This window comes from Dipodomys merriami, unplaced genomic scaffold, assembly GCF_024711535.1.
Source record: "Dipodomys merriami isolate MVZ:Mamm:240054 unplaced genomic scaffold, mDipMer1.0.p SCAF_1, whole genome shotgun sequence".
Classification (NCBI taxonomy): Eukaryota; Metazoa; Chordata; class Mammalia; order Rodentia; family Heteromyidae; genus Dipodomys; species Dipodomys merriami.
Window position 1 is genome coordinate 63834646 of NW_027202270.1, and position 26881 is coordinate 63861526.

The following is a 26881-nucleotide window of genomic DNA, read 5'->3' on the forward strand; positions in this document are numbered from 1 at the left end:
GTTTAAGGTTACGGAACTTGTGACAAACTAGCACCAAAGACTAGTTAAGAGAGAAACACTAAACAGGGAAAAACCTAAGGGTTCTTCTCTGCAAAGTGACTTTCGAGAGGGGTTTGTTTTGTGTGGCACTGTCACTGCTTTCTGAACTTTGTTTTTAAAAGCTACAGAAGTGGTGGCCGCCATGTTGGGAAGCCATCAGGAAGGTCTTTCTCCTTTCAACAGAGTGCAAGGAGTAGCAGCATTTCCTCTCTGCTCCAAAGCCAACATATCAGCACCTTCCTCACCATCTGCTCTTCTCCTTGCATGGGACTGAATATTTTCCAAAAGGTACACTGGCCACAATCGCATAACACCAGTCCATTGCTCAGAGGTACCACAGGTAGTGAGTTAGAGCCACAAGCTTTTCCACCACCCAACTGTCTACCACCATCCATCTACACCAAAGGCCCACTGTGCCCGAAGCCTGCTGCTAGCTCACCGTAGAAAACCTGCAGCATCTTCCACAAGGAAAAAAATCTGAAAATAAATCAATGTACAGACTGAAGCAGTGGCTTAATACAGGTCAGCAAACAGGGAGAGCAGAGTCTTGGGCTCCTGAAGGTAAGAAGTAGGACAAGAAGCTGGGGTGAAGGAGATTTCACTTAGGATCGTGGAAACGTGAAGAATGAAGTCCATACCTCCTGTGGGTCCTCCACTCTTATTAGTAATAACACTTTGAGGCTTATTCATTGATCATAAATATTGTAGCTTATGCACAGGTTTATGTTAAATATTTTTCATAAACCATTACTGGTCCTCACACCATGCAAGGACCATGTTATTGACATTTTAATAGAGTATTTAAGAAGTTCAAATGTCTTGAGTAAAGCTTAGGAGTTATGAAGTCAAACTTTTAATTTAGGATTTTTCTGGCTCCAGTCTGCACAAAGAAATTCTGCTGATGTTATAAATTGGCAGAATATAAAACAGTTAAGCTATAAAGTCCCATGATGTGTGGACAGTATTCCAACTGTCAAAGTGGCCTCAGAGAGTGCATCTAACAGAATAAGCACTAAGTCAACAAACATCAATATAGAGTACAGGGATGAAGTCCCTCCCCTAGCCACAAATGCTCCAACCGTTTTCTGGGCCAGCTCATCTGTCAACTGCTCATTGGCTCTCGTCTTGTCTTCCACTTCCTGTGACTTCTGGTCGTAATTGACAGCCAGCTCCTCCAGGGCCTGAAGGACTTCTTTCACCTCATCTTTGGCTGCCTCATTTTCAATCTGCAGACGTGTCAGCTCCTCTTGTATCTTCTCATAGTCTCTTCTTGTGGAAGCTAAAAGCTGGGGAAATGAGACAGCATGGAGTCTATGAATCTATGGTCTGTATTCTACCCAATATAAAGTAATTCTGCAACCACATATCAAGAAACAAGTCGGGAAAGCTCAGGATGAGAGGAAATGCCACTGTATGTTATGGATGCCAATTTTTTTCTTAATTTTTTAAAAAAAGTATTTTTCCTTTTATTTTTAAATGTAAAGATGCTTATGTCAAAGAATAAACTAAACACCAAAAACAACTGCCCATTTAGCTAGTTGGCTATTTTCCATGTGTTTAAAGATGAAGGAGTCATTTCTAAACGCTTTGTGAGAATATTTACATAGCTCAAAAATGTCATGATTTCACATTATAAGCATGTAGACTTCAAAGTCAACCAAAATTGTATTTAAAAGGCAATTATTTCTTAACATGTGTCATGAGTATACAGAAAGATCTCCCCTAAACATTAATACTAGATAGAAGTAAGTGCCTAATCTTGTGGATACTTTCATTATCTTCATTTCTATTGTTATTTTCTGATTTTCCTGTGATGAACGGGGAAAAGTATTAGAATATGCACTGTAACAAAAGGAAGTTTTCCCAGGTAGTTTTACTATGCAAGGAAGAGTAGGTTAGTGATGCAAGGAACAGAACGGAGGTAGAGGACAGGAAATGCTAAGCAAACAGAGGACCTCAACTCTAGTTAAAGTAGAAATCAATTAAATAGGGTTCATTTGATTACAATGACATAGATTTCCTCCCTATCAAGGGGAGAGCTTAAGCAGAAGCCACAATCATTAACACTGGAGAGATGAAGAGGAACAAAAAGGAAGAGAATGGCTATAGCAACAGTTACATCTGTCTGGAACTGGGAACATCAATCCAAGCCATGATTATATCATATGATCCAATCCATAGAACTTTAGCAATGAAGGTGGGGGAAAAGAACCTTAAAGCACAAAAGGAAGAAATGTGTACGTGACCCTCGGCAAGGAAACCACTCATCACCTATGTGTGATGGACTGGCTGGCTGGTTGTCCTTTGCTTAGGTTGCTGTTTGTAAAACTCCTGGCAAAACAGTGCAATAAAGACATTTACTGCAGAACGGAATGCCCTTAGAGAGGGACTGAGATGATTTGACTCCTTTTTACTATCAAATATATGCTAATAAAGCACCAGGACTTCTTTTCTTCTTTCTTCCCCCTCCTCAACCTTCTAACTTTGTTAGATATGTTTTTGTTTTTCCTTATAAAAGGAGAACATAGTCTACATCAAAACCTGGGCCACCTGATATGCAAAAAACCTAAAATAACCAGGCTTTAGAGTGCTGGCTCCAAGAAGAGAGTCATCCTTCATTCTTAGGAGAGGATCGCAAAGGCTCAATAGCTATGTGCATATGATCATATATAAAATGATGTAAGAAATGGAAACAAGAGGCATTTTTCCCCTCTGTTATCACTGTTTTCGCTTCCTATACCTTTTATTTTGTATATAAGTTTATCTGTCTAGGGGAGGGTAAGGAGGAGCACCAAAATTATAGAACAAAGGGTAAACAAATGCGGCCGTGATACTCACTAGACACTATGTTATAAATGAACTATACAGTTTGTGGGGGAGTGGATGGGAAGGGAAAACCTGGGAGAAAATGAGGGAAGAGGTGACATTGCTCAAAAAGAAATGTACTCACTACCTGGCTCAAGTAACTATAACCCCTCTGTATATCACCTTTACAATAACAATTTTTTAAAAAGTCATCCTTGCCCAACCACTGCCCTGCCTGTCTAGGACTAAACTTCTCAAGCAGCTACTTAATCTCAGAACCCCAGAGCTCTACAGAATCAGACGTTTATTTTCTAAATTCAGCCAAAAGCAGCTTTTAGCAGGCATTCAAAGGAAACCTACCAAGAAATTTCTCCATGATTCAATGAGTTTTGAAGAAATGCTTCACAAATTAAATTTCTGGAATGAACATCAACAACAAAGAGCAATAAAAATACTTTGCAAAGAGGAATTTATTGCATTCTTTACCTCATCCTGATCCAACATCTGTTGCTTTAGCTTTTCAGCCAGCTGGCTCTGCTGGTTAATTTCATCATCCTGAAAGGAAACATCATGTTTAAAATTTTTTTTTTGCTACTTATGTCATTTTTGATATCCTGGTTTCCCCGACAATAGCTGGGCACCAAGTTGCCAGTCATACGCTTGTTAATAAGATGGTGGGAATTCTGAGACCTTGTTTGGTTAGCATGGGCCTTCACTCACCTTTTTCAGCAGATGGAACTTCTGGATATTCTGGGAACTGCAATATCCTACACATACACCCCTATGTACTGTTTATTCATCAGTCCTAGGGCTGGGACACGGATATATATCATTCTCTATGCAAAGTTTTAACAGTAAATTCCTAATTCAAAATAAAAAAAAATAATGGGAGTTTGCCAGGCAGCAGTGGCTCATGTCTGTAATCCTACCTACTCAGGAGGTTGAGATCTGATGATTATGGTTCAAAGCCAGCTCAAGCAATAGAGCCTATGACATTCTTATCTCCAATTAACCACCAAAAAGCCTGAAGTGAAGCCATGGCTCAAGTGGTAGAGTCCCAGCCTTGAGCAAAAACAAAACAAAACAAAACAAAAAAAAGCTGAAGGGCTGTACATAGGCCCTCAGTTCAAACCCCAGTATTGACAAAGCCAAACAAAACAAAAAGGAGTGAATCTTTCATTGTCTTTACTATAAGATATCCATGCCCCAAACCTTGTCAAACACAGCAACCAGTGATCTGTGCCTCCTGAGAGACAGGAAAGGAAAGACCAGTATTTTTGCAAAGCTTTTACTTCGGTGAGTAAAAAATATGTACAGGCATTAGCAGACTTCTCTTGACTGGAAACTAATTTTCTGAACCATCTGAAAAGCCCTGAAGGCAGCTGGAGGTACACAGGCATTAAGGCTTGCTTCCCAGGCTATCACTGACGTGAGACAGGCCATTCGCTCTCCTCCCATGCTCTGCCACTAGGTGTTGCTGCCACAAAAGCAAGGACACTCACTGCTTGCCTCTCACTGCTGGCTCAAGCATCTCTGCCTCTCCCCAGGCACTGTCCACCCACAGCGCAGGCAGGACGATACCCAATGTGTCAGAACGCAGCAGCTGTGGCAATGCTCTTGGGAATTCATGCAATTTGAAGCACAGACTACAAACCTAACAACTGGCTTTACATCTGTCTTTCTCCCACTTAGGAATAGGAGAAAAACCCTACACAGCATTAAACTCAGTTCCATGCCAGGTTCTGCCTAGGTGTCTTCATCAATACCCAATAGAAAGAAAAACCTGTACTGTGCTTTCTGCCAAATCCACAAGTCAGGTGGAGAGGGGGGAACCCCAGGGCCTGTAGCACCTCAGTGCCCATGTATCCTCTCCATCCTGTTCGGTGATGTTGGTACATACATTTGAAACCAGTAAACAGATGAATGCTTTCCAAAGAGCAAGAACAGTCCAGACTCCGTGTCTCCTTTTCTTGTATGTATGATGCCTGTGGGCTGTTTCCATTGACCCCCCCCCCTTCACACCCATGTTTCTTGAGTGATTTTATGAAATACTGGTGACTTCCCTCTCCAACTGAGATTTCTGGCAAGAGAATTAGAGAAATGACACCAGAGTGGAACTGCCCAAAAATGGTACTTTCACAGCTAGCAAAGTATTTAGGAGGAAATATTTTCTCTTCTACTTTATAAACTTAGCATGTCAGTTACTAGGAACAATTTTGTGTTTATGTTCCTCAAGACATAAATATTAAACAGCTTAACATAAAAGAGCCAAAGAGCTAAACATCAGGGAGCCACCATCTCTCTCCCCAGGGACAAAGAGCAGCCTGCTCCAGATCAGAAGTACCAAGGCAGAGAAACGGAATGCTGGGCCCTTTGTTCTTACATTGCACTCATGATACTGCATAGATGTAGGCTGCCTTTTAGACAGGTGACAAGCTGGCATACCATGATTTTTAAGACACAATGGAAAAAAACAAGGACCCTGGCCCCATGTGGGATGGATATAGAACAAGCATTACATTAAAAAGGATATGAATCACTTGCATAGAGACATTTTCTAAACTATATTTACCCTTTACTAAGTCAGCTTCCTACGAATTAACATGGTCTATTGTGATTCTTTCCTTTTTGGTGGTGGTGGTCATGGGGCTTGAACTCAGGGCCTGGGTGCTGTCCCTGAGCATTTTTGCTCAAAGCTAACACTCTAACACTTACACAGCTCCACTTCCAGTTTTCTGGTGGTTAACTGAAGATAAGAGTCTCATGGACCTTCCTCCAGGGCTAGCTTTGAACTGGGCTCCTCAGATCTCAGTCTCCTGAGTAGCTAGGATTACAGGCATGAGCCTGTTTGTGATTTTTTGGTTAGTTCAAGCCTTGCAGAATAAGATGTACCCCAGCTTCCCCACACACACAGTCATCTCTACACGGTCAGGTGAATCTCTCAAGACCAATTTAACCACCCTCCAATCTGATGATGACTATAAAAATCTGGTCAAAGATCACAGATTTCTAAGTACTTTTCAGAAAATAATCTTGTAGATGGATTTTCTTACACATTAAATAATGTAGTCAGTTAGTGGCCAAAAGATCACTAGTATGAAAGAAACGAAAACATTAAAATACATATTTAAGGGTTCATTTTCCTAACATCACATTATCTGACCTTTTCTGCTTGACTCATACCTATACTAGATATTGCAAATAAGGGAAACCATGGGACCTATGCTTCTTTGGGCCTGGCTTACTTCACTTAATATAATTTTTTCCAAGCCTTTCCATTTCCTAACAAATGGGGAAATGTCATTCTTTCTGATGGAGGCATAGAATTCCATTGTGTATATATACCACATTTTCTTGATCCATTCATCTACTGAGGGGCATCTGGGTTGGTTCCATATCTTAGCTATGGTAAATAATGCTGCAATAAACATAGTTGTGCTGGTAGCTTTAGTGTGATTTTGTTTGTATACATTTGGGTAAATGCCCAAAAGTGGGATTGCTGGATCATAGGGGAGATCTATGTGAAGTCTTTTGAGGAACCTCCATACTGCTTTCCAAAGTGGTTGAACAAGTTTGTTTACATTCCCACCAACAATGAAGTAAGGTTCCTTTCTGTCCACATCCCCTCCAGTATTTTAATGTTTTCGTTTCTTTCATGCATATGTTTCTAACGCATTTATAAGATTATTTCTTTGTTGCTTTGTATGTCCCTCCCCCACAGTGTAACCCCCGCTTTCACTATATTTGATGTCAGTATAACATGTGGAGGAGATGGGGGCAAACAAGTCGTTTAAGGATTCAGGTGGACCTGTTGCAACAATGAGAAGTACAAAATGTCATGTCAAAACCAGCTTTACAATGTCGGTGGGGGGGGGAGGGGTGTATAATTGGGTGGGGGGAGGGGGGAGGCTGGGAAGGGAGGTGAAGGGTAAACAAAGGAGGAGGCTGCAATGCTTGGTAAGAAATGTATGCATTATCCTGCCCATGTAATTGTAGCCCCTCTGTACAGTATGTTCTCAAATAAAATAAAATAATATTAAAAAAAAAAGATCACTAGTACATTTTAATTATTGAGATGATTTCACTGCAACTGTAACCAGTATGATAAGTAATCAACTTATAATTCTACTTAAACTTGCCTCCTCTCACAGATCTCCAACTAAGAATGAGAGAGAAGCAATGCCAATATCAGGGTGCTTCCGTTATAACTGCTTCGGTTCCCGTGCAATATCACATTGATATGGCTTCTCCCTCAAGCAAACAGAACCAAGTGGAGAAGGCTGGAAAGGAGGGAACTAATATTTACATTGTACCTGCTCTGAACTAGGGAATTTTCATCTCCACGGCAACCTATTAAAATGCCAGGAGTGAACCCAGTGTTATACAGGAGAAAAGAACCATCAGCAGGAAGAACATCAGCCCAGGACTTGGCATTTTTGGGTCCCAGGTCTGATGTCACCATGTGGGGTTTCCCATCACATGGCACGACCCTAGGTGAATATCTGCCTGTAGTCCCTGGAGGGAAAGCACAGAAAAGATTCACTGGAGCTTCACTGACAAGTTACCTAGTTAAAGGGCTAGAGCCAAAATGGAATCAGCCAACTGAGATGTGGCTCAAGCTGTAGAACAAGATTAGCATTCTTCAAGGTGTGTGCACACGTGCGCGCGCGCACACACACACACACACACACACAAGATATGTATTCTCATTCTGAATCTGTCACTTTTAAGCAAGGTGAACTTGAATAAGTCACTCAGAATGTCTCACTGAGACCTAGACACTTTCAGTTCTACCATTCAATCATCTCGAAGCTGCCATGTCGCGACTCTCAAAATATCGAGTCATCTGCAATCACCAGAAACATGGAAACATCTTCTAGGACCTTGGAGAGAACACATAAGACTGAAAGCTAATAAGACAAAATCAGGCAGCTCACAAGCAGAGTTACCAGGGCAGACCAAAATCTTGATGCCCTGTAAGGCTAGATCTTCATTCTCTCCTGCATCTCTCAGCATCACAATAACCATCTGCTGTAAAATGATAATAGAACAGAAAATGGCCCTTTGCTGGGTGAAGAGGCAGGGACTCTAGGGCCAGCTCACCAGCCACTAGATGAGTACCTGGGATATCGCACTTTCATGTCACTGAGCTCATTTCTCATCACTACATTTCACAATCTAGATTTGAGATGCTCCAAAGCTTCTCTCCCAGGTCAGTGAAAATTCTACATGCCACCAAGGTAAATGACACCAGTTCCATCCATGGAAGGCCACAAGTATAAAATCTCACCCCCTAGTTCACTAATACTCTATGGATTACTACAGTCCATCAATTATAAAATAAGGAAATCTGGCATGCAGTATTTCTTTATTATTTCAACAATGGCACTTCTTTGGGGAAATCAAGAAAGTGCATATACTATTAACTTAGTATTGATCTGCTTCTTTCTCACTTCAAGGCTTTCCGCAAAATGCCTGCATAAAAATAGAAGGTGATGGGATGTCCAGAGCATGGAGGGCACATGACCCACTCACTTACAGGTGTGTCTATTTTGTGAATGAGTTTTCAGAAGGGTACAGTGACCCTGGATTAATGTTGTGGATAATGCAAATGCCCCGAATCACAAACAAACAGAACTCTAGGCCACCAGTCACATTCAGTCTGGAAAGGTGACTCCACACTGCGCTTTCACCCCAACGACAGGCCTCTAATTAGGATGAACGGTGATGTTAACATTCCAAAACTGTTATAACCAAGCCAGATGTATCCCCAAAGAACTGGAGGTTGAACCACAGCAGACGAGATTAAAGTAGACTAAAAATACCAGCAACCTTAATGAAATGAACTGAAAGGATTTAGAGTATTCTAAGGGCAATAAGCCAAGATCACATGAAACATCAATTTCATTTCCTATGCCTCTGGGATTCCTTACTTGACCTTTATTGGGGATGAATGATACATATTCTTCAAGGACTCCTAACTTACTCATTAACAGGATTATTTGAGTCCTGAATGTTTGTTCTAAAGTTAAGCATCCCTAATTAATATGCTCAAAGTTCTTCATTCAATAATAATACTTCACAGATTAAGGAGCCATCAGTCTACAATATGATTACACTTCACATCCCATGGACTACATGATTAAGTTCACATTTGACTTGCCCCCAGCTAGAGCTACTGAAGAAGTTTCCAAGAGGAGAGGCACAGGCTCACAGCAGAAAAGAAAAGAAAACTTAAACACAGGCTTACACACATTTACATACCTCTACTCTCCTGTAATAATCAACCAGTTGACATTCTAGAGGTCAAAGTTCTAAACAGGTTCTACCTCTCAGTCTAACTCAAAGTCCTCTCATCTACTCAAACCTCCCCAAGTGCTTCTTCTCACTGGAAGTAAGTTCCCTGAGTTTGCATGCTCCAAATCAGAATGGGAATTGGGAAGATTAGCCTGGTACATGGGGTTGGATATGAATGCACCAGAGTGGGAACTGTCAACTGTGGCTACAGACCTTATCATCCAGTTGTCTGTATAGACTGGAGATCTCCTCATCATACTTCTCCTTCTCCTCTGAAGAGATGCCAGCAACTACAGGAGCAATGTTGTCTATGATGGGGGTATTATCACAGGGTTCCAGGTTCTTCTGGTCCTTAGCACTGATCTGTTCATCCTCAGGTACAGCTTCTCCTGCAAAACAGAGCAAAGGTGTAGTGAGAACTGAAGAAGTGGAGCAGGCCCTCCTATAGGAAGAGTTCTAAAACTACCCACAATGAAAATTACAGAGGGCACAATAAAGAGCTCCTGCATAGTTTGTTCCTAGGCTGCTTGAGGAGAAAGGTCAAAGTTAGTTGACCAACACTAGATTAAGGAAGGAGTCTGGCCCTCCCTCCCAATGCAAGTTATATAAATTATCTGGTTCCAATGGCCACATGGCTTTAACTAATCCAAGTTGCATCTGTGTCTGGAAATTTCTGTATACACTTTGCTTTTGTTGAGAAATATGCTGGGATTGACTAGAATCCTATTCTCCTTAGTGACTGATTCAAAGGGAAACAGACCTCTGAGACATCCTAATTACCAATTAACCACGTTACTGAGTCATTAGTGGGAACAGCCAAATCAAGGAACACATCACCATTGTTTAAACAGCACACTGTGGGGTCCCAGTCCTCCCATCCTGGGAATCTCTGAGCCTGCAGGAGGAAGTCAGGGCAGCCTGGACCAGAGGACGCCACTGGTACTGTGCAAACATATTTCCCACTTCTATTCTCTTCCCCAGGAAGTCAAAATTAATTGGCTCTGCTGGAGCATTCAAACTGAATAATTTCTTGTGATGTCAGGTAGTCCCAGAAAAAGTAAAAACTGCCAGTCTAGAATACCATGCAGAGATCCACCATACATATCAGTTATCAGTCTGCAGAGTAGAGTTTGTTAAAGCCTTCAAAGGAAACTGCTAAATCTGGCAATGCAAATTGAGGAATCAATCATCAAGCTGGCCAGTGGTTGGTCCTAACAAGAAAGAAAATCACCTTGCAAAGACAGAGCACATGAAAGGAGTCAAGAAAACTACCTGGTCCAGCCCCAAGAAACATAGGTCCCATGGTTTCCCTTATTTGCAATAACTAGTATATGTCTAGGACAAGCAGAAAAGGTCAAAAGCTATGTACATGTGACCATATAAGATGATGCTAAGTGAAATGAACACCAAGATAGGGACACAAGAGGTTTTATCTTTGTTGCTGTTGTTTTTAATGTACTTACAATGTACTGTGTGATTTTTTTGTTTCTTTTTTTAATACATTTTTATTGTAGAAATTCTATACAGAGGGGTTACAGTTACATGAGCAAGGTAATGAGAACATTTCCTATCAAGCATTGTTATCTCCTCCCTTGTTTTTTGTATGTTCTTTCCCCGTGGTATAACCCCTGTTTTCACTATATTTGATTCCAGTGCCCTGCATCTTGTATATACATTTTTCTGATTTGGGGAGGGGAAGGAAAATAACAAAATGCTGAAATAAGGATACAGGATAACCTATTGTAACAATGAGATGTATAAGACACTATGTTGAAAATGAACTTTATAGCTTTGGGTGCATGGAGGGGGGGAGAAGTTGGGGCGGTGGGGAGGGAAGGGATGGTAGGGAAAAAACAAAGGAGGAGGTAACAATGCTCGACAAGAAATATACTCATTACCTTACTCATGTAACTGTAATCCCTTTGTACAGTATCTTTACAATAAAAATATATATTTAAAAAAAACTACCTGGGGGGCTGGGAAGGTGGCTCAGTGGTAGAGTGCTTGCCTTGCATGCCTGAGGCCCTGGGTTCAATTCCTCAGCACCACATAAGCAAAAAGGAAAAAGCTGGAAGTAGCGCTGTGGCTCAAGTGGTAGAGCGCTAGCCTTGAGCTGAAGAGCTGAGGGACAGCGCCCAAGCCCAGAGTTCAGGCCCCACGACCAGATCAAAAACAAACAAACAAACAAAAAATTACCTGGCCCAAGTGAATCTCTCAGTATCCTCTTGCAAAGCAAAACCAAACCAAACCAAACACATTTTCCTCACAATGTTTGCCAGTAACCTCACACTCATTTCATTATAGTCTTTTTGTTCATCTGCAACATTCGAGCCTCACCCAGTTTTAGCCCATAAAATCCATTTTATGGAAATTCCCCAAGAAATGGCCCTGAGCCAAAGGGAAACTTTCAAATAAATGATAGAAGAACTAAGATCTTCATCAACTATCCTTGACAGTATAGATCATGCCTCAAAGAACTCCCCAGAACAAACACATGGGTCTCAATATAAATAAAACCATATTTGTGATTTCATTACCTCTCTTGATCATCACAAAATCACCTTCATGTCAAGTAAAATTCACACCAATGGTTTCACTTTTCTATCACAGTTCCATCTGAAACAGACACCTGAAGCAAAATTTTAGAATAAACTATTGCATTGCTAAATACTAAACAGAGCCAACCTTCTCTTGCTTTTTAAGTAGACTGTACTATGCCTAAGCCTTTTTGTTCTAAAATTATTGACCTGAAACAAAACCAGAATATCAGAGTAGTCTTTGAACTGAACCTGAACCAAATCAATATTTCATTCAGCTCCAGTTCCTGGCTTAAAACATCCATCAACAACCTTAGTGTGCTGGCTGGATTTCATCCAATTAAAGGATCTATAATCCCTACAGCCTACTAAATCCATGAGCTGTAAGAACAATAAGATGGATGAATGGATGGATGGATGGATGGATGGATGGATGGATGGATGGATGGATGGATGGATGGATATTTTCTAAGCAAGCAAATAATTTAGGACACAGTATCAACATAAACAATGCAAGCAGTATAGAGCATCCCTACTCTCCCCTCGCCACCCCCCTTCTAATTCTGCTCCTTTTCAAAGAAATCTACCACTGGTACTTGGCACATGGTCCTTCCACTTGGTTCTGAAGGTACTGATAATTCTTCAGGTCTAGAGTGTGGAATCTGGGAACAGGGCAAATCCAGTGTGCTAAGAATCTGACCTTCCCATTTAAGCATGATGAGGGTAAAATTTTTAGCTGCACAAGACCAGAAACTAGTCAAACCAAAACCATATTATCCAAAGATTTACTCATTCCAAGGAACAAAATAAGGTACAAAAACATCTGGAAAGAACGAACTCCATGTTCCAAATGGCTAGAAAGGCAATGTGATCAGGAGCTTGGGTAAAAAAAGGAATTACACAGTGGGGTTATTTTGGTCTTGTTGTGGTTCTGGTTTTGTTTTTTAAATTCATGCCTCTCTTCTATTGGTGATGAACACCAGCGACCTGCAAGGGACCTGCTCTAAGTAAAAGTCACAGGCCTGACTCTCCCTACAGTTATCCCTTTTTTTTTTCTTTTTCCTATTAAGGAATCACAACATCAAGAAGAACTAGGCAATATCTGAGGTTTCAAACACCTAACAAGCTGCCACAAGGCACCCTGAAAGTGACCGACAGACTCTCACAAACATCCCCAGTGCTGAGGCAGAACATAAAATGCCATTTCATAGATCTGATTAATAAAGAATTCATGTCCTTAGTTTGCTTTTCTTAAAGAACAAATCACAAAACCTCCATCACAGTGTGTTTCCAAGGAAAAATGTGAAAACTATAAAAAGCACCAAGGTGTTATTTTTTGAACTCCAACTCTTACCCAGACCCCTACACTAACAAATGTGGAATTTTTGAGGCTTCACAGTTAAATTATTATTGTTACTGATTCTAAGATTAATGTTTCTAGTATTTTTATAATACCTCCGCAGCTGAAGCCTAGTTCCAAAAATAAAACAATGTAGTTATGCAAGTCCTTTTTCAGGTTTGTTTTTATTATTATTAAAACGATATTTGAAACCTACAGCCGACTTTCTGTTTTCTCATGAACAGTTCTCTGAATCAAAGCCTCAACACATCTCTCAACAAAGCTACATCTAACCAGCCAGCTCTTGCCAGTTTATATTCTAAAGGTCAGGCAGTCAGGATTATTTTTTGCAGCAGCCATTCAGACAGAGAAGAACAAAGCAACAACATGAAGAAACAAAAGCAGCACAGCTCCTGCCCAGAGAGGAACCCAGGGCTGCCTTCCCAAACACCACTGCCCTTCAAAGGACTGAGAAAATGACTTCCAGAAGGGTCCCTGGTAACTACACTGTCCAGCTCACAAAGATGGCTGGGGACTGTAAATTCCCAGACCATGTAAGACCTGACACCAGGCAGTCTGTCTCCATGGCAATCTTACCACCTTAATCGAGAACATTCCCTGCACTGCAGTGGACCGAATCTCCAGAGAAGCCCCCCCTTGAAATGATTATGGAATATTGAGGCAACAAGGAAGACAGATGGAAGCAAGCCCGAGAGGACCACTGCCCTGAAGTCTGCTGGGAGCAAAGTACAAGAGGACCCTCAAGTGAAGATCAGCCCTGGTTTTATTCTTGTCAGCTTTATTAAAAGCAGGTTTCTCCTAGTCTAGCCCCCGAGGCCCATACCTGCTGTCTATAAAGAAAGAGCTTAGTAATACTAAATTTTTAGACTGAAAGGCCTCCCCCAACCAGAAACCTCTCCTTCTTTAAATAAGCATCATGGCATTTACCATTGTCAGATGTAATTACCTTTAAGGACTGAAGAGATTTGTGTTTACACGGGTGCATTCACTTGGAGCATACCTACAAGGCTTGCAGAGAGCATTCTAATTATAAAATGAAAACCTCCAGAGAGCATAAATAACAGTTCTACCAAAAAAAAAATCTATCAATTGTGGCAGAGGAGAATGACAGACTAATCAAAAATTCTCATTAGGTCTATTAGTTAAAAGTTCTAAAATAGGGTGGGGTTTTTCAGTTCTTTTTTTTTTAACTGAAAGAAAATCATTAGACTGTCAGGAATTCATTAAAATTTCACACCGGAAATAGTAACAAGCTAGTTATCCTTTTTGTGACATGTGGGTCCCTAAGGCCTCAGGAGAACACAGAAAGGTAATTGCATTCTCTGACAACTCCAAGGGCACGAATTGCTGTGCACTCTCAGCAGCCACCAGAAACCATGGTAGATTTGGCAAACAAGGTGTTTTGTTTTAATACCAATTAAATAAGCCCAGTGGCAAATCCACTGTAAGTAATTTCTATATCAAAGAAATGAAAAGGAAATCTTTTAAGTTGCCAGGTGGGCAGGAGCAGCTGGCCTACAAGGTATTATTATAAAATGTCAGGGTGAAAAATGATTCCCTTATAAAGTTAGTTAGCATACAAATGCATCCTTCACCCTAATGCCTAAAAATACAAGCAGCTTAAGACATCCTCTAATCCCAATTTTCTCATAAACTGGTCACCCAGGACTCCACATTCCCTTTATATTCATGACCTCTTAAAAAGGCTCCAAGCAGCCAGTATTATTATTAGTTGGGTTGTGCTTAGAAAAAGAACAGGGCCTAGCAAAATAGCTATCTCAATTACTTTAAAAAAATTTTATTATAAAGGGGAAGCTATCTCAATTCATCACTTGAAATTCCAGTTCTGAGAATCTATGACCATGGGCATCTTCTATAGAATTAATGCTGAAAGAACAAATCTCACTGGGCATGGTGGCAGATAGCAGTAATTCCATCACTTGGCAAGCTGAGACAGGAAGATCACAATGCCACCATCACCTCTCCCCTCAAAAAAGCAAACAGCATCCATGACAGTAGTCACAAAGATCCACGAACCCCCACATAAGGCTACAGGAAACAGATTTACCTAGTTACTGAAGCATGCCAGCTGGTGTGGCAAGTTTTAAACAAATCCAAATCTTTAGAGATGACCAGTTCTTCCATACTTTCTCAATCTGTGAGGTAACCATGTATGTACTTGGTTTCTGCAGATGGAATACATCTACATCCACTGTTATTCAGTCTTATATTTAATTGTTAAAGAGAAAAGACTATGCAGATACATCAGACTGTCAGGCCATTCTCTCTGGACATCTGGAATTTCAAGTTCTTTTTCTGACTCAGAGATCTTAAAACATTCATGGCTGTGTGTGTGTGTGTGTGTGTGTGTGTGTGTGTGTGTGTGTGTGTGTTGTGTGTGTGTGTGTGTTGTGTGTGTGTTGTGTGCGTGCGCGCTTGCTTTAGATTTGGTGTAAAATTCAAAGTATCAGAAGTAAGCATAATAAAGACCAATCTGGCAGCCCATCCATCGTGAGCATCATGACCCTGACCTCAGATCTTACCATCTCCCTGTCAAGAAAGTGGCTTTTTTTCAAATGGATGAAAGCAAGAGTGATGTGGAAGCCAATAATTCACTCTGAAACCAGCTATTGAAATCTATCCCCATATATGGTTTGCTCAAGTCCTTTTCACACATATGCTCCACAAATCAACAGAGACCTTAAAAAGAAATCTATTTTCTGGCCACTTCCCCACTCCATCTGCTCCTTAAGCAAGTAGGTGAACCAATTTTCATGAGGCTCAAGTGCCAGCAGAGCCACGAGATTTGAGAAAAGACTGGTAATTCTCTGCAGCCCACAAGATGTCACTAGTAGATTATGGTGGACTTCTAATGCTTTTAAATTACTGGATATTTATTCTCAGAACAGCATCTCCACTTCCTTTGAAGGAATTACCATACATATAGTCTTCATTAGACAATTTATTTCAGAATCCTGCTCCTCCACAAAGAACCGCCAAGAATGGTAATGATTCTTCTATCCTAGGCCTCCAAATCTCCAACACAATCAGACAAAGAGAATTGAAGGAAGCACTGCTTTCTAGTATAACAAGTAGGGACAGTTGCTGTTGCTTGCTACCTTAGGACCTTAAACTAGGATACTGAGGAATTGAACCGGGAAAGGGGCTGCTCTCTTCGTGTGTTTATAGTCTCTTCCTAAGCCACCATGCACATGAACACAGATATCCTACTCAAATAACCATGTCAAAAATGAATGAATGAAGGCTTGATGCAGAATATATGCTGAAAGCCACAAGCCCTATTTTTAGACTCAAGATTCAACTGTGCCTAGAGAAGAAAACTGCCTGGCCTGCATGCTCAAGTAACTCGCTGTCTCAGGTAGACAGGGCTGCCATGACCAAGTGTAGAGAGCTGCGAGAGGCCGCACCTGGAAGATGGCTCGGGCTTCCGCCCTCCGCCTTCCCGATGGCGAGTGCTCTCTGTGGTAAACAACTCCTTATATGGCTAAGGCAAAGAATCTGGCTTGCTTCCGCGCACCTGAACCTATTGGTGGTTCCCACGTGGCGTATCAGGGTTGGCTACCCAGCGGGTACTTAAGGCTGTGGGGAATTCTCCCCGGGGTTGGGGTCAGAAGATTACTCAAAGGTCCTGAATAAACTGCAGAGAGAAGAGTTCGGTGTCGCGTCTTCCTTGCTGGTCGAGGCGGTAGCGACAACCAAGTAACAAAGACAGGTTCTAGACAACAGAAATGTATTTCTTAAGGGCCAAGAGATAGAGGTCTAAGACTGTCAGCAGAGTTGTATTCTGGTATGGGACCTCTTTTAGGTAAAATCTTGTCACCTTATCTTCTTCACAAAGCTGGGGGGAAGGGTAGTCACAGGGAGGGAGGGGGTAAAGTGTGTGTGTGTGTGTGTGTGTGTGTGAGAGAGAGAGAGAGAGAGAGAGAGAGAGAGAGAGAGAGAGAGAGAGAGAGAGAGAGAGAAAGAGAAGCAAAATCTCCCAGCACTCTCTTAAGGGCGCTAATCCTCAGGAAATAATCATGTTCCAGAGGCCCCACTCCTAACACCATCACTTTGAGGGAAGGATTCCAACATACAGATTTGGGTAGCACACAAACATACTAAGCTTTATGGGTTGCAAATTGGTCTAAGCAGAAGTGTGGGAGGGTAGATCTGCCTCTGGGCATGGGAGAGGGTGGGATTTCATACCTTCTGAACGCTGCTGGGATTGCCCTCTCCTGTGGTCCTATACTGTCACTGTCACTGCCAATTGGATCAGGCATGTCTCCGTTCCTCCCTCACGGCTGTCTGCTGCCACTGATTTACAGCTGATTTCCCCCTGCCTGTACTGCCACCGCCATGTCCGTAAGCAGTAAAAAGTACAAACATGCATACACTGCACACACGGGCACACACACATACACACACACTTCTCTGCGGCACTCTTTCCTTGCTCCCTCACAGCTGGAGTATAGCCGTGAAGTTTTAAATTACAAACACATGCTGCAACAAAAGCAATCTCTTTCTAGGAGGGTGCACAGTTCTGACAAGTCTATAACTCGGTCACATCCCAATGTGGAAAACTCTAGATCGGAAATGTTGAGATGAATTAACTTGCCGCAAGTCATTTCAAGAAAGTTGGCAACACTGCTGCCCTACTGATTTGAGAATACCAACTCTATGCCATCCCACAGCAGCCCAGCCCTCAGGAGCAGCTCTGAGGAAGTAGGGCAGACACACAGACACCAGAGGGCTTTCTGGGCTCTTTCTTCTCTGGGGTGGCACTTTTCACACTCATCTCACTGGCTTGCACATAAATCATGAGTGCTAGCTCCATGTGCAGACAGTCCTGATGACAGGAAGGAAATGAACTGTGGGGGTCAGGTCCCAGCTCTACCAGAGTCAGATCCCCTTGGGAGAGCTGTGAAACCTGTGGACCCAAAGGCTAGACTGGTTGTAGATTAAATACCCAGCCCCTGAAGCTTAACAAAAAAACCCTCACTTTGGTTTGTTGTGCATGTGTCATACGCTGATAGATCTTGTGACCGGCAGTCAGTCCTTGAGATAGCTCTGTACTCTGGGTTTGTTAGAGCCATTTGTCTCCTCACTGCCCGCCTCCCACACAGACTAATCTACATCACTGTGTGTCCTCTACATTTAAGGAGGAAGGAAGGAAACAGAGCTCTAATGAGTGACCCCCCCTTTCCTTTGTCCCATCTCAGTCACTCAATAGTGAAATGATGATGGGGTGACAGAGATCCCTTAAGACTCTTTCCTCCTCCATTCTCTCTCTTCTCTCCATGGTCCACATGGTTCTCTCACCCCCTACTTCACCTTCAATCATTACCAAAAGATCAAAGATGCCTGAATTTCCCTCTACAGCCCACAGAGCTCTTGGGCTTCAGACCCTTAAACCTACATGATTACCCGAAATATTCTTCTAGATGCTTCCCAATCCCTTCATCCTTCCCTTCTCATCTCCGTTTCCCTGTTGGGTGCTTCTCCAGTATTTCCCACCTCAAGAAAGGGCTCTGACCTCCATTCATCTTGGCTAAGACAGAAAACTTGGAAGTCCTCTGATACCTCCTTTTCCCCATAGCTAATCCCGCCCCAAACCCTGCTAATTTCTCCTTCCAAATACCTCTTGGGTCCATTCATTTCTCTTTCTCCTACTTCCATGTCTTTCAAATCAACTACCATCCCCTCACCCCTGGGAGACTACCTTAGTTCATTTCTCCCCACCCAGGCCATTCTCTAACACAAATAGGGGATGTTCAAAACTCAAATCTTACCCTCTGCAGCCTAAATGGTTTTTCATTGCTTCCAACATGGTGGCCAAAATCCTATAGCCTTTTCTGGGACCACCAATACCAAGCTCATCTCAGATCATGGTTCCCCGATCCAGAACCACAATGATCGTCTTCTTCCCACCTCATAGAACTATGGTAAAAACTCAATTTCCACCCCCTTGAACCCTCATCATGATCTCACACCTCTTATTTCACCCAACAAACTGCTGCTTCTCTCAGATTGATTCTCCATGCTGCTTATTTGAGGAAGCTTCTCCTGGCTTCTAAACACAAGTCAGTCCTCCCTGCCACCCCAGGCTTGGTGTCTGTTCCCTCCTTGGTGTGTAACACACACCACCCACAACATGTGCACTGATGGTAACTGGAGTCTGTCTTGATGATCACATCCTACTGTCTACCCTTTAGTCTCCAGAGTCTACATGAAACACACATTTGCTTATCATACATTCAGCACAGGTCTATTGTGTGTCAGAAAACATGCTTTATTTTCCCCCAAATTATGTAAGTTAAGGGATCTCATCAAAAGCCACAATCAAGTTCTCAGGAGATTCACCATGCACATGAAGTGAAAAAAAAAACAAACAAACAGTTCAAACTAGGCCAAGTGAGGAGGCCATGAGCAGGGCAGAGCAACCCCTGAGACGCCAGGCTCACAGGTGAGTCGAGCAATCAAGGCAGGGACAGGTCCCAGAGGGTAGCACTGGGTGACAGATGGTGAATCGGATTGTTCGAGCATGACAGGTGATGAGAAAGGGTGGAAAATACCAAGGTTAATAGCCCAGTCCACAATGTCTCCAAGGCCAATCTCCTAGCCCTTTACCAAAGGATTTACAGTCATCCAACAGAGAACTGACCCAGGAGGATTCCAGAAATAGAATAAAACTTCATATAGCCACTTTCCATCTCACCTTCTACCCTCCCGACTCTCAAAGCCCTGCCAAACTGCAAGGAATCAGCTACCAGCCCCAGGTGCTGAATTATTCAATCACTCTAGCAGCTTTCAAAACACATGTACAGCTACAAAACTCTTTGGAAAAGAGAAGAATCCTGTTATTTAGGCTAGTGGGTCATTTTTTTTTTAATCCTCTCTTGAATTCTTGTTTGCCACGTAACTGTTTCTCAATTAAAGAGTAGGTCATTGACATCCTACCCTTAATAGCAAAAGGCTATTAAGGCAAACATGGACGATCTTCTGTTAAACAGACAGGATACTTCCTAATCCTACAGAGCAGCCCCCAGGCTCCTGTATTCATCCAGAGCTGAGAGCTATGTTCTCCTGGAGCACTTGAATTGACAAAGCAGAGCAGTATAGGATCTGAGGACCGACTTCCAAGCACTCAATACCCTTCCATACATACAGACATTCACCCTCTGAATTCCATCACAATGCTAAAATCACTAAAATAATCTGTCTGCACTTGGATCTGGAAACCCCTCCTAACACTTCACCCACAACCCACCCACCCACTACACGTCAGCTCTCTGAGATGAATATATCTCTCTGAGATATTTTCTCTCACTGGAACAAACCAAAGAGAATGTTTTGGGGGAAAAAAAAAGGAAAGCTAGTCACGAAACAGACCCATCAGTCTCCATTTTAGCACAGGGCCTCGCCAGCCTCTATTTCTGGCTCTGAAGAAGCAGAGCATGATGATGAAGTGGGGGGGGGGGGGAATTTAGTATTTGCCAGGGGTGACTTTTAACACCAAACCAATGGTAAAACTCTTGGAAGTGAATGACATTTTTCATTTAGTCAAAAGCAACCTGAGCCACAAAGTCTCAAGGGTTGCCTGCTACATTTCAAACAGGGTTCTTGAGAGGAAAGACGAGTTACAGACAGAGGCCAGCTCATGGGAAATAGATTCAAGCCAACTTACAAACTGTCATCCATGCCAGTGTGCACCAGCCATGCAAGGGGCCAGAGGTGGGGCCCTGTGCCAGAGAATAAGGAAACATCTGCTTGTCCTTGTCTACTCAGGGTGTTTTGAGGCCCAGGCTCCACAGCTGTCCCATTGGCCAAGAGCTGCCCAGGGTCAGGATGCTGACAGTCACAGAAAAGAGAAGGCAGGTGTTCTTGCCTCCTTCTTCCCCTCTGTCCATCCTTACCATTCCTCCACCTGTTTAGTTCCATCTCCAGATGCTGGATAACATTCTTCAAGGTCTTGTTCTTCTCTTTCTCTTTTTCATATTTCTTCTTCCATTCTTCTGCTGTCAGTTCCAGGTTCACAGATACTGTATTCTTGATGGTCTTAGCTCTGCAATAGAAGCATTCATAAGGGAGAAACTCTTGAGAACAGATATTCATATTCACTGATTTCCGTGTAACTAAAGCTCAGATTTCTTTTACAAGCAAAGACTGGCATGGGCAGAGCAAGGGATCCTATATGTGCTAACCATGCCTATCACCCTCCTTGCTGGATTAATGGCATTTTTGCTTCTTGGGTTTCAAACTCACCCTTTCCATTCTTCCTTCACATCCCACCAGGATGCAACTCAGGATTCTCTCTTACCCAATTCCTTCCACCTCAGTCTCAAGCTGAGTCCTCAGCCCTACATAAGCTAAGAACCATTCTCCAAAGTTCAGCATCCTCCTTTATGCCTCCTGGTTACCACTGCTAGTAACACCTTCCTAAGCAGAATTTCCTTTCAGGTGAATGAACACAAGGACTGGAGATATAACAAGACAAATGAGAAAATTCTCTGGCCTCTTGGAACTTGGAGTTCTTACATCAACAACATAAAGCAGATTTTCAGTTATTTCTCTCATTCCCATTTGGTACCTAATGTGTTGGCTAGTGAGGCTAGCCAAAACACACCGTGGTTCTCTGTTGAGCATAGACCTTCTCTCCACCTACCCACCCCCAAAAAGACAAGCATCACCAGGCTGGAGTAAAGGCCATCATCTCATTTTTTGTAAAAGGTGGAAATTGAAAACTTTTTTTTGGTCAGTCATGGGCTTGAACTCTGGGCCTGGAGGTTGCTCCTCAGCTCTTCAGCTCAAGATGAATGGTCTACCACTTGAGCCACAGCACTACTTCCAGTTCTATAGTCGTTTATTGGAGCTAAGAGTCTCATGGACTTTCCTGCCCAGGCTGGTTTTGAACTCTGATCCTCAGATCTCAGCCTCCTTAATAGGTAGGATTACAGGCGTGACCACGGGCACCCAGCTGGAAATTAAAACTTTTTAATTTCTGTTTTCCAATTTAAAACATTAAAAAAAAATAACATGTGTCACAAGCATGTCTAATGGACACCACTTTATCACTTCCAGTTTAAGCAATTTCATATGGCCAAAGTCTGTGTTGTTAGGTGGATGGTGGCTAGACACAGACACCCAAGGCAAGCTGGGGATGAGGGGAGAATCAACAGTTGCACAAATGGGAAGTTAGAAAGAAAAAAAAAAAAAGTTCAGCCAGGCACCAGTGGCTCACATCTGTAATCCTAGCTACTTAGGAGGCTGAGATCTAAGGACTGCAGTTCAAACCAACCCAGGAGATTTTCTCCAATTAACTACAAAAAAAAAGCCAAAAGTAGAGCTTTGGCTCAAGTGGTAAGAGTGCTAGCCTTGAGAGAAAAAGCTAAATCACAGCACCTAGGCTCTGAGAGCACCAGGACTGAAACAAAAAGTGTACATATGCATTCACAGAAATTTAGCACCCAATTAGCAGTGTCTCACTCAAAAGCAAACTCCTCACAGCAGAATTCCATTTACTATTTACTTTTTTTTTCCAGTCCTGGGATTTGAACTCAGGGCCTGGGTGCTGTCCCTGAGCTTCTTTTGCTCCAGGCTAGCGCTCTATCACTTGAGCCACAGCACCACTTCCAGCTTTTCCTGAGAAGTTTATTGGAAATAAGAGTCTCATGGACTTTTCTTTTCCAGGTTGGCTTCAAACTGTGATCTCAGATCTCAGCCTACTGAATAGCTAGGATTACAGACATGGGCCACCAGCTCCTTGTATTATTTACTTTTTAAGACGGTGAAAATCATGGGTAAATATGTGGCATCATTTCATTTGCTGCATTTTCTTGTTTAAAACTCCAAACAGTCTGGCACTGTCCTGTTTGTCAGCATGATGAGGTATGACCCAGGTTAATTATTGCTGTCATCATATGGCATTCAGAATATAATTTCTATTTTAGTGTAAGAAATCAGTGGTAAGAGATATCATTCCAAAAATTAATTCCTAAAGCAGACAACTAAATAATTCTACTGTCAAAAGAAGAGTTAAATGACTGCAGTGTAAAACTCACTAAGGAATTAGCAAAATTCTCATTCTAGGTAGCTTGAGGCTGCCATCCCCAGAAGTGCTGCAATTCTAGTTTTTCAAATAGCAGTGGTTTTATTACTTCTTGAAAGTCTGTTCTAGTAACATTCTCGCCTCACCTTCTAATGTCCTCAGGCGATGCTGTGGATGTTTCTGAGATACAAGCACAAACACAGCAGCATCCATTATCAACTTAGTAAGGCAGAAAATGAAAAATAACTCATGGCTAAAATGCCTGTTGTCATTTAAAAGGACACTTGGAGACTACTAATCTAACTTTTTAAATTAAAAAAAAGTCCCTTGATGCTTCCAAATGATACCAGAAAGAGAGAGATGGAGCCTCTACATTACACTCAGCCACGTTTAGCCAGAGGAAGGCACAGCAAACAGGCCCAGCAAAACTGTCACCAACATAACAGGCCTGGGTTCTCAAAACTCTCCTAAAGCAACCCACAACAATCCTTTTCTTCTATTTCTGTAGAATCCAATGTCCTAAAAGGAAACAGATGATCTGTTCAAACTGTTTAATTTGGAGAGGGCTTACCAAAAATATGGAGAGGACCTAGTAATGAGAGAGGCATTATCACACAGAGGCTGAAGGGGAAGCCAGAGGAGGGTTAGCAGAAAAAAGGTTGTTTGGTTGGGATCTCTAACAATCTTTGCTCTGGGGCACAGCCAGTCCTTCAGACTCCCTGTGTCCCTTTTCCACTGGCTAATCATATCACAATAGTACAAGCCAAGGGTGTGGGCATAGGATAGGGCAGAGATGGCACATTAAAGATCCTGAAGAAAGAAGATATGCAAACCAACTTTCACTCGAAACTCAAACCACCAGTGGGTCCCTAAACATCATTCACCCCAAAGGGCCAGGAAAAAGGCTTTTACATATCCTAAAAGCAATATGAAAAAAATCAGCCAACATTGGTAGGGAAGAATATTAACTCTCACAAAATTGTTTCTAAGAGGTAATGTGTTTTGTGTGTGTGTGTGTGTGTGTGTGTGTGTGTGTGTGTGTGTGTGTGTGTGTGTGTGTGTGTGTGTGTGTGTGTGTGTGTGTGTGTGTGTGTGTGTGTGTGTGTGTGTGTGTGTGTGTGCACGCATGTTTAAATTGGCAAGCTAATTCTAAAGTTTATAATAGAAATAAAAAAGGCAAAAATAAAGCCAGGCACTGATGGCTCACCCCTGTAATCCTAGTTACTCAAGAGGCTGAGATCTAAGGATCATGGTTTGAAACCAGCCCAGGAAGGGAAGTCCATGAGACTTTTCTCTCCAATTAGATACCTAAAAACTGGAAGTGGAACTATGGTTCAAATGGTAGAGTTCTAGTCTTGAACAAAAAAGCTCAGGGACAGTGCTCCAGATCCTGAGTTCAAGCCCCACAATGGACAACAACAACATAAAGCCAAGATGAAAGTCATTTTGAAGATGAAAGTTAAGCAATACTTACAAAACTTATAAAACTTATTAAAACTTATTACATGGTGGCTGAGTGCCAGTGGCTCATGCCTGTAATATTAGCTACTCAGGAGGCTGAGATCTGAGTATCTCAGTTCAAAGCCAGCCTGGGCAGGAAAGTCCATGAGACTCTTAACTCCAACTAACCACAAGAAAACTGGAAGTGGTGCTATGGCTCAAGTGGTAGAGTGCTCACTTTGAGCTGAAGAACTCAGGGACAGCACTCAGGCCCAGAGTTCAAGCCCCACAACCTACCCCCCCCAAAAAAAACAACCTTCAGAGTAGAAACCCAGATACATACCATCCAATCTGTAATCACATGCCCATCCAAGACAGGAGGAAATGGTAGTCCACTCATCTTATGTAAGAAGACTTCAATGCCACATAAAACATTCTATCCCAGATGATACACAGGGGGAATCAATAAAGCTTATAAAGGAGACTCTCTTCAAGGGATTGGATTAGACAAAGATTTCTTAAGTGGAACATAAAAAATAAATTTTACTTCATTAAAATTAAAACCTCTCATCACTAAAAGCCACCATTAACAGAGTTAAAAGGTACAATGGGAGAAGATATTTAATTAGCGTATGTATATTAAACATACAGAATAGCTTAACAGAACAACTTTTTCAAAGATTTTTTTAAAAAATCCAAAGACTTTTTTTTCAAAGACTTCTAACAAGCACATCATAAAAGGAGTGCCAATAAAACATTATGAAGAAAAAGGTACTTGATGCCATTAATCATAGGGATATGCAAATTAAAACTACAACAAGATGATTATTAGAATAGCTAAAAATTTAAGCTATTTAAAAATGCCAGCTTTGAGTGAGGAAGAACAGTGACTGTAACTCTGTACTCCTATTGAAGAGAACATGAATTATTACTATCATTTTAGAAGGCACTTGATAGCCTCTCCTAACACTGATCATCTCAACTATCATCCAGAAACTCCACTCTTAGCCAACAGATACAGGACACATGTTCACCTAAAAGCATGACAACCAATTTCATAATAACTTTATTTAAATATCTTCAAAATGAAAACAAACCAAATAGTCATCAACAATGGATTGAATACATATATGCCATATTCAAACAATACTATACAATTGTGAAGAATAAACTACTACCCCAAGTAATGTAGATAACAGATTAAAGATGTAATAACAGATAAAGGAAGCTAACTACAAAAAAGTACTATGTGATCCCATTTTTATAAAGTCTAAAGATGGGCAATACAATAGATCATGACCAAAGATAGGACAAGTTACTCTTGAAACATAGAAACTGACTAAGAGGCTACTAAGACAGTGAGAAGTGAGTACAGTTGTATGTACATTTATAAAAATTTTGTAGCCGGGTGCCAGTGGCTCATACCTATAATCCTAGCTACGCAGCAGGCTGAGATCTGAGGCCAGCCCAGGGAGTAAAGTCCAAGAGACTCTTATCTCCAATAAACCACCAGAAAACCAGAAGTGGTGCTGTGGCTCAAGTGGTAGAGCGCTTGCCTTGAGCTGAAGAGCTGAGGGACAGCACCCAGGCCCTGAGTCCAAGCCCCACAACCAAGAAAAAAATAAAACCTTTGTAAATTATATATTTACATTTATGCTATTTACTGCCAGTTTGTTATATTCAGTAATAAAAAAATTAATTAGTGGAGGAAACAAATCTCATTGGACACAAAAAATTCTCAATTATGTAATAAACTAGAATCACTAAGACAGATTACATTTCTATGCCCAGAAGGTTTTTCATAATAAAACAAATATTCTTCTATCTAGGATGTTAAAAGCAATTGTGCAAAATAAAATAGAGTCTCTGTCTCCCATTCCCCTCAGAGACCTAGAGCAAGAGGATATAGAATCTCTATAATCTCTTTTCCTTTTATCATGAACTTAAGCAAATTTAGATCATGAGTTCCTACCTACTATCACTTCAAAACCATTTCCTACTGGAATGCCTAGCAAGAGCAGAGAAAAATATATAGGAGATCCAAATAGGGAGGGAAGAAGTAAAACTATCCCTTTTTGCAGATGACGTGTGCCTACAGTTAAAGGACTCTACTATAGACTATTCCCCTAAGCCACTATAGCTAATTCAAATCTTTTGTGAAGTAGTAGGATATAAAAATCAACCCACAAAATCAGTAGTTTTTCTATACGCAAACAATGAGAAGATTAAAACTAAAATCAGGAAAACAACTCCATGTGTAATAGCCTCAAAAAAAAAACTACAGTACAAACTTCAAAAATTTAAAGGAAATTGAATAAGACATAAGGAAATAGAAAGACCTTTCATGCTCCCCAA

The 26881-nt window shown here is 41.6% G+C and overlaps 1 protein-coding gene across 1 annotated transcript in view; it reads right to left on the reverse strand.

Moving 5' to 3' along the window:
* Positions 1-26881, reverse strand: part of Kif5c (kinesin family member 5C) — a 160794-nt gene that overhangs the window by 44371 nt on the left and 89542 nt on the right. The window contains exons 11-14 of the mRNA XM_070023492.1: positions 20955-21103; positions 9355-9530; positions 3331-3399; positions 1119-1325 (exon numbers count right to left, since the gene is read on the reverse strand). Of these exons, the coding sequence (XP_069879593.1) occupies positions 1119-1325; positions 3331-3399; positions 9355-9530; positions 20955-21103 (601 nt within the window). The remainder of the gene's footprint in view (positions 1-1118; positions 1326-3330; positions 3400-9354; positions 9531-20954; positions 21104-26881) is intronic.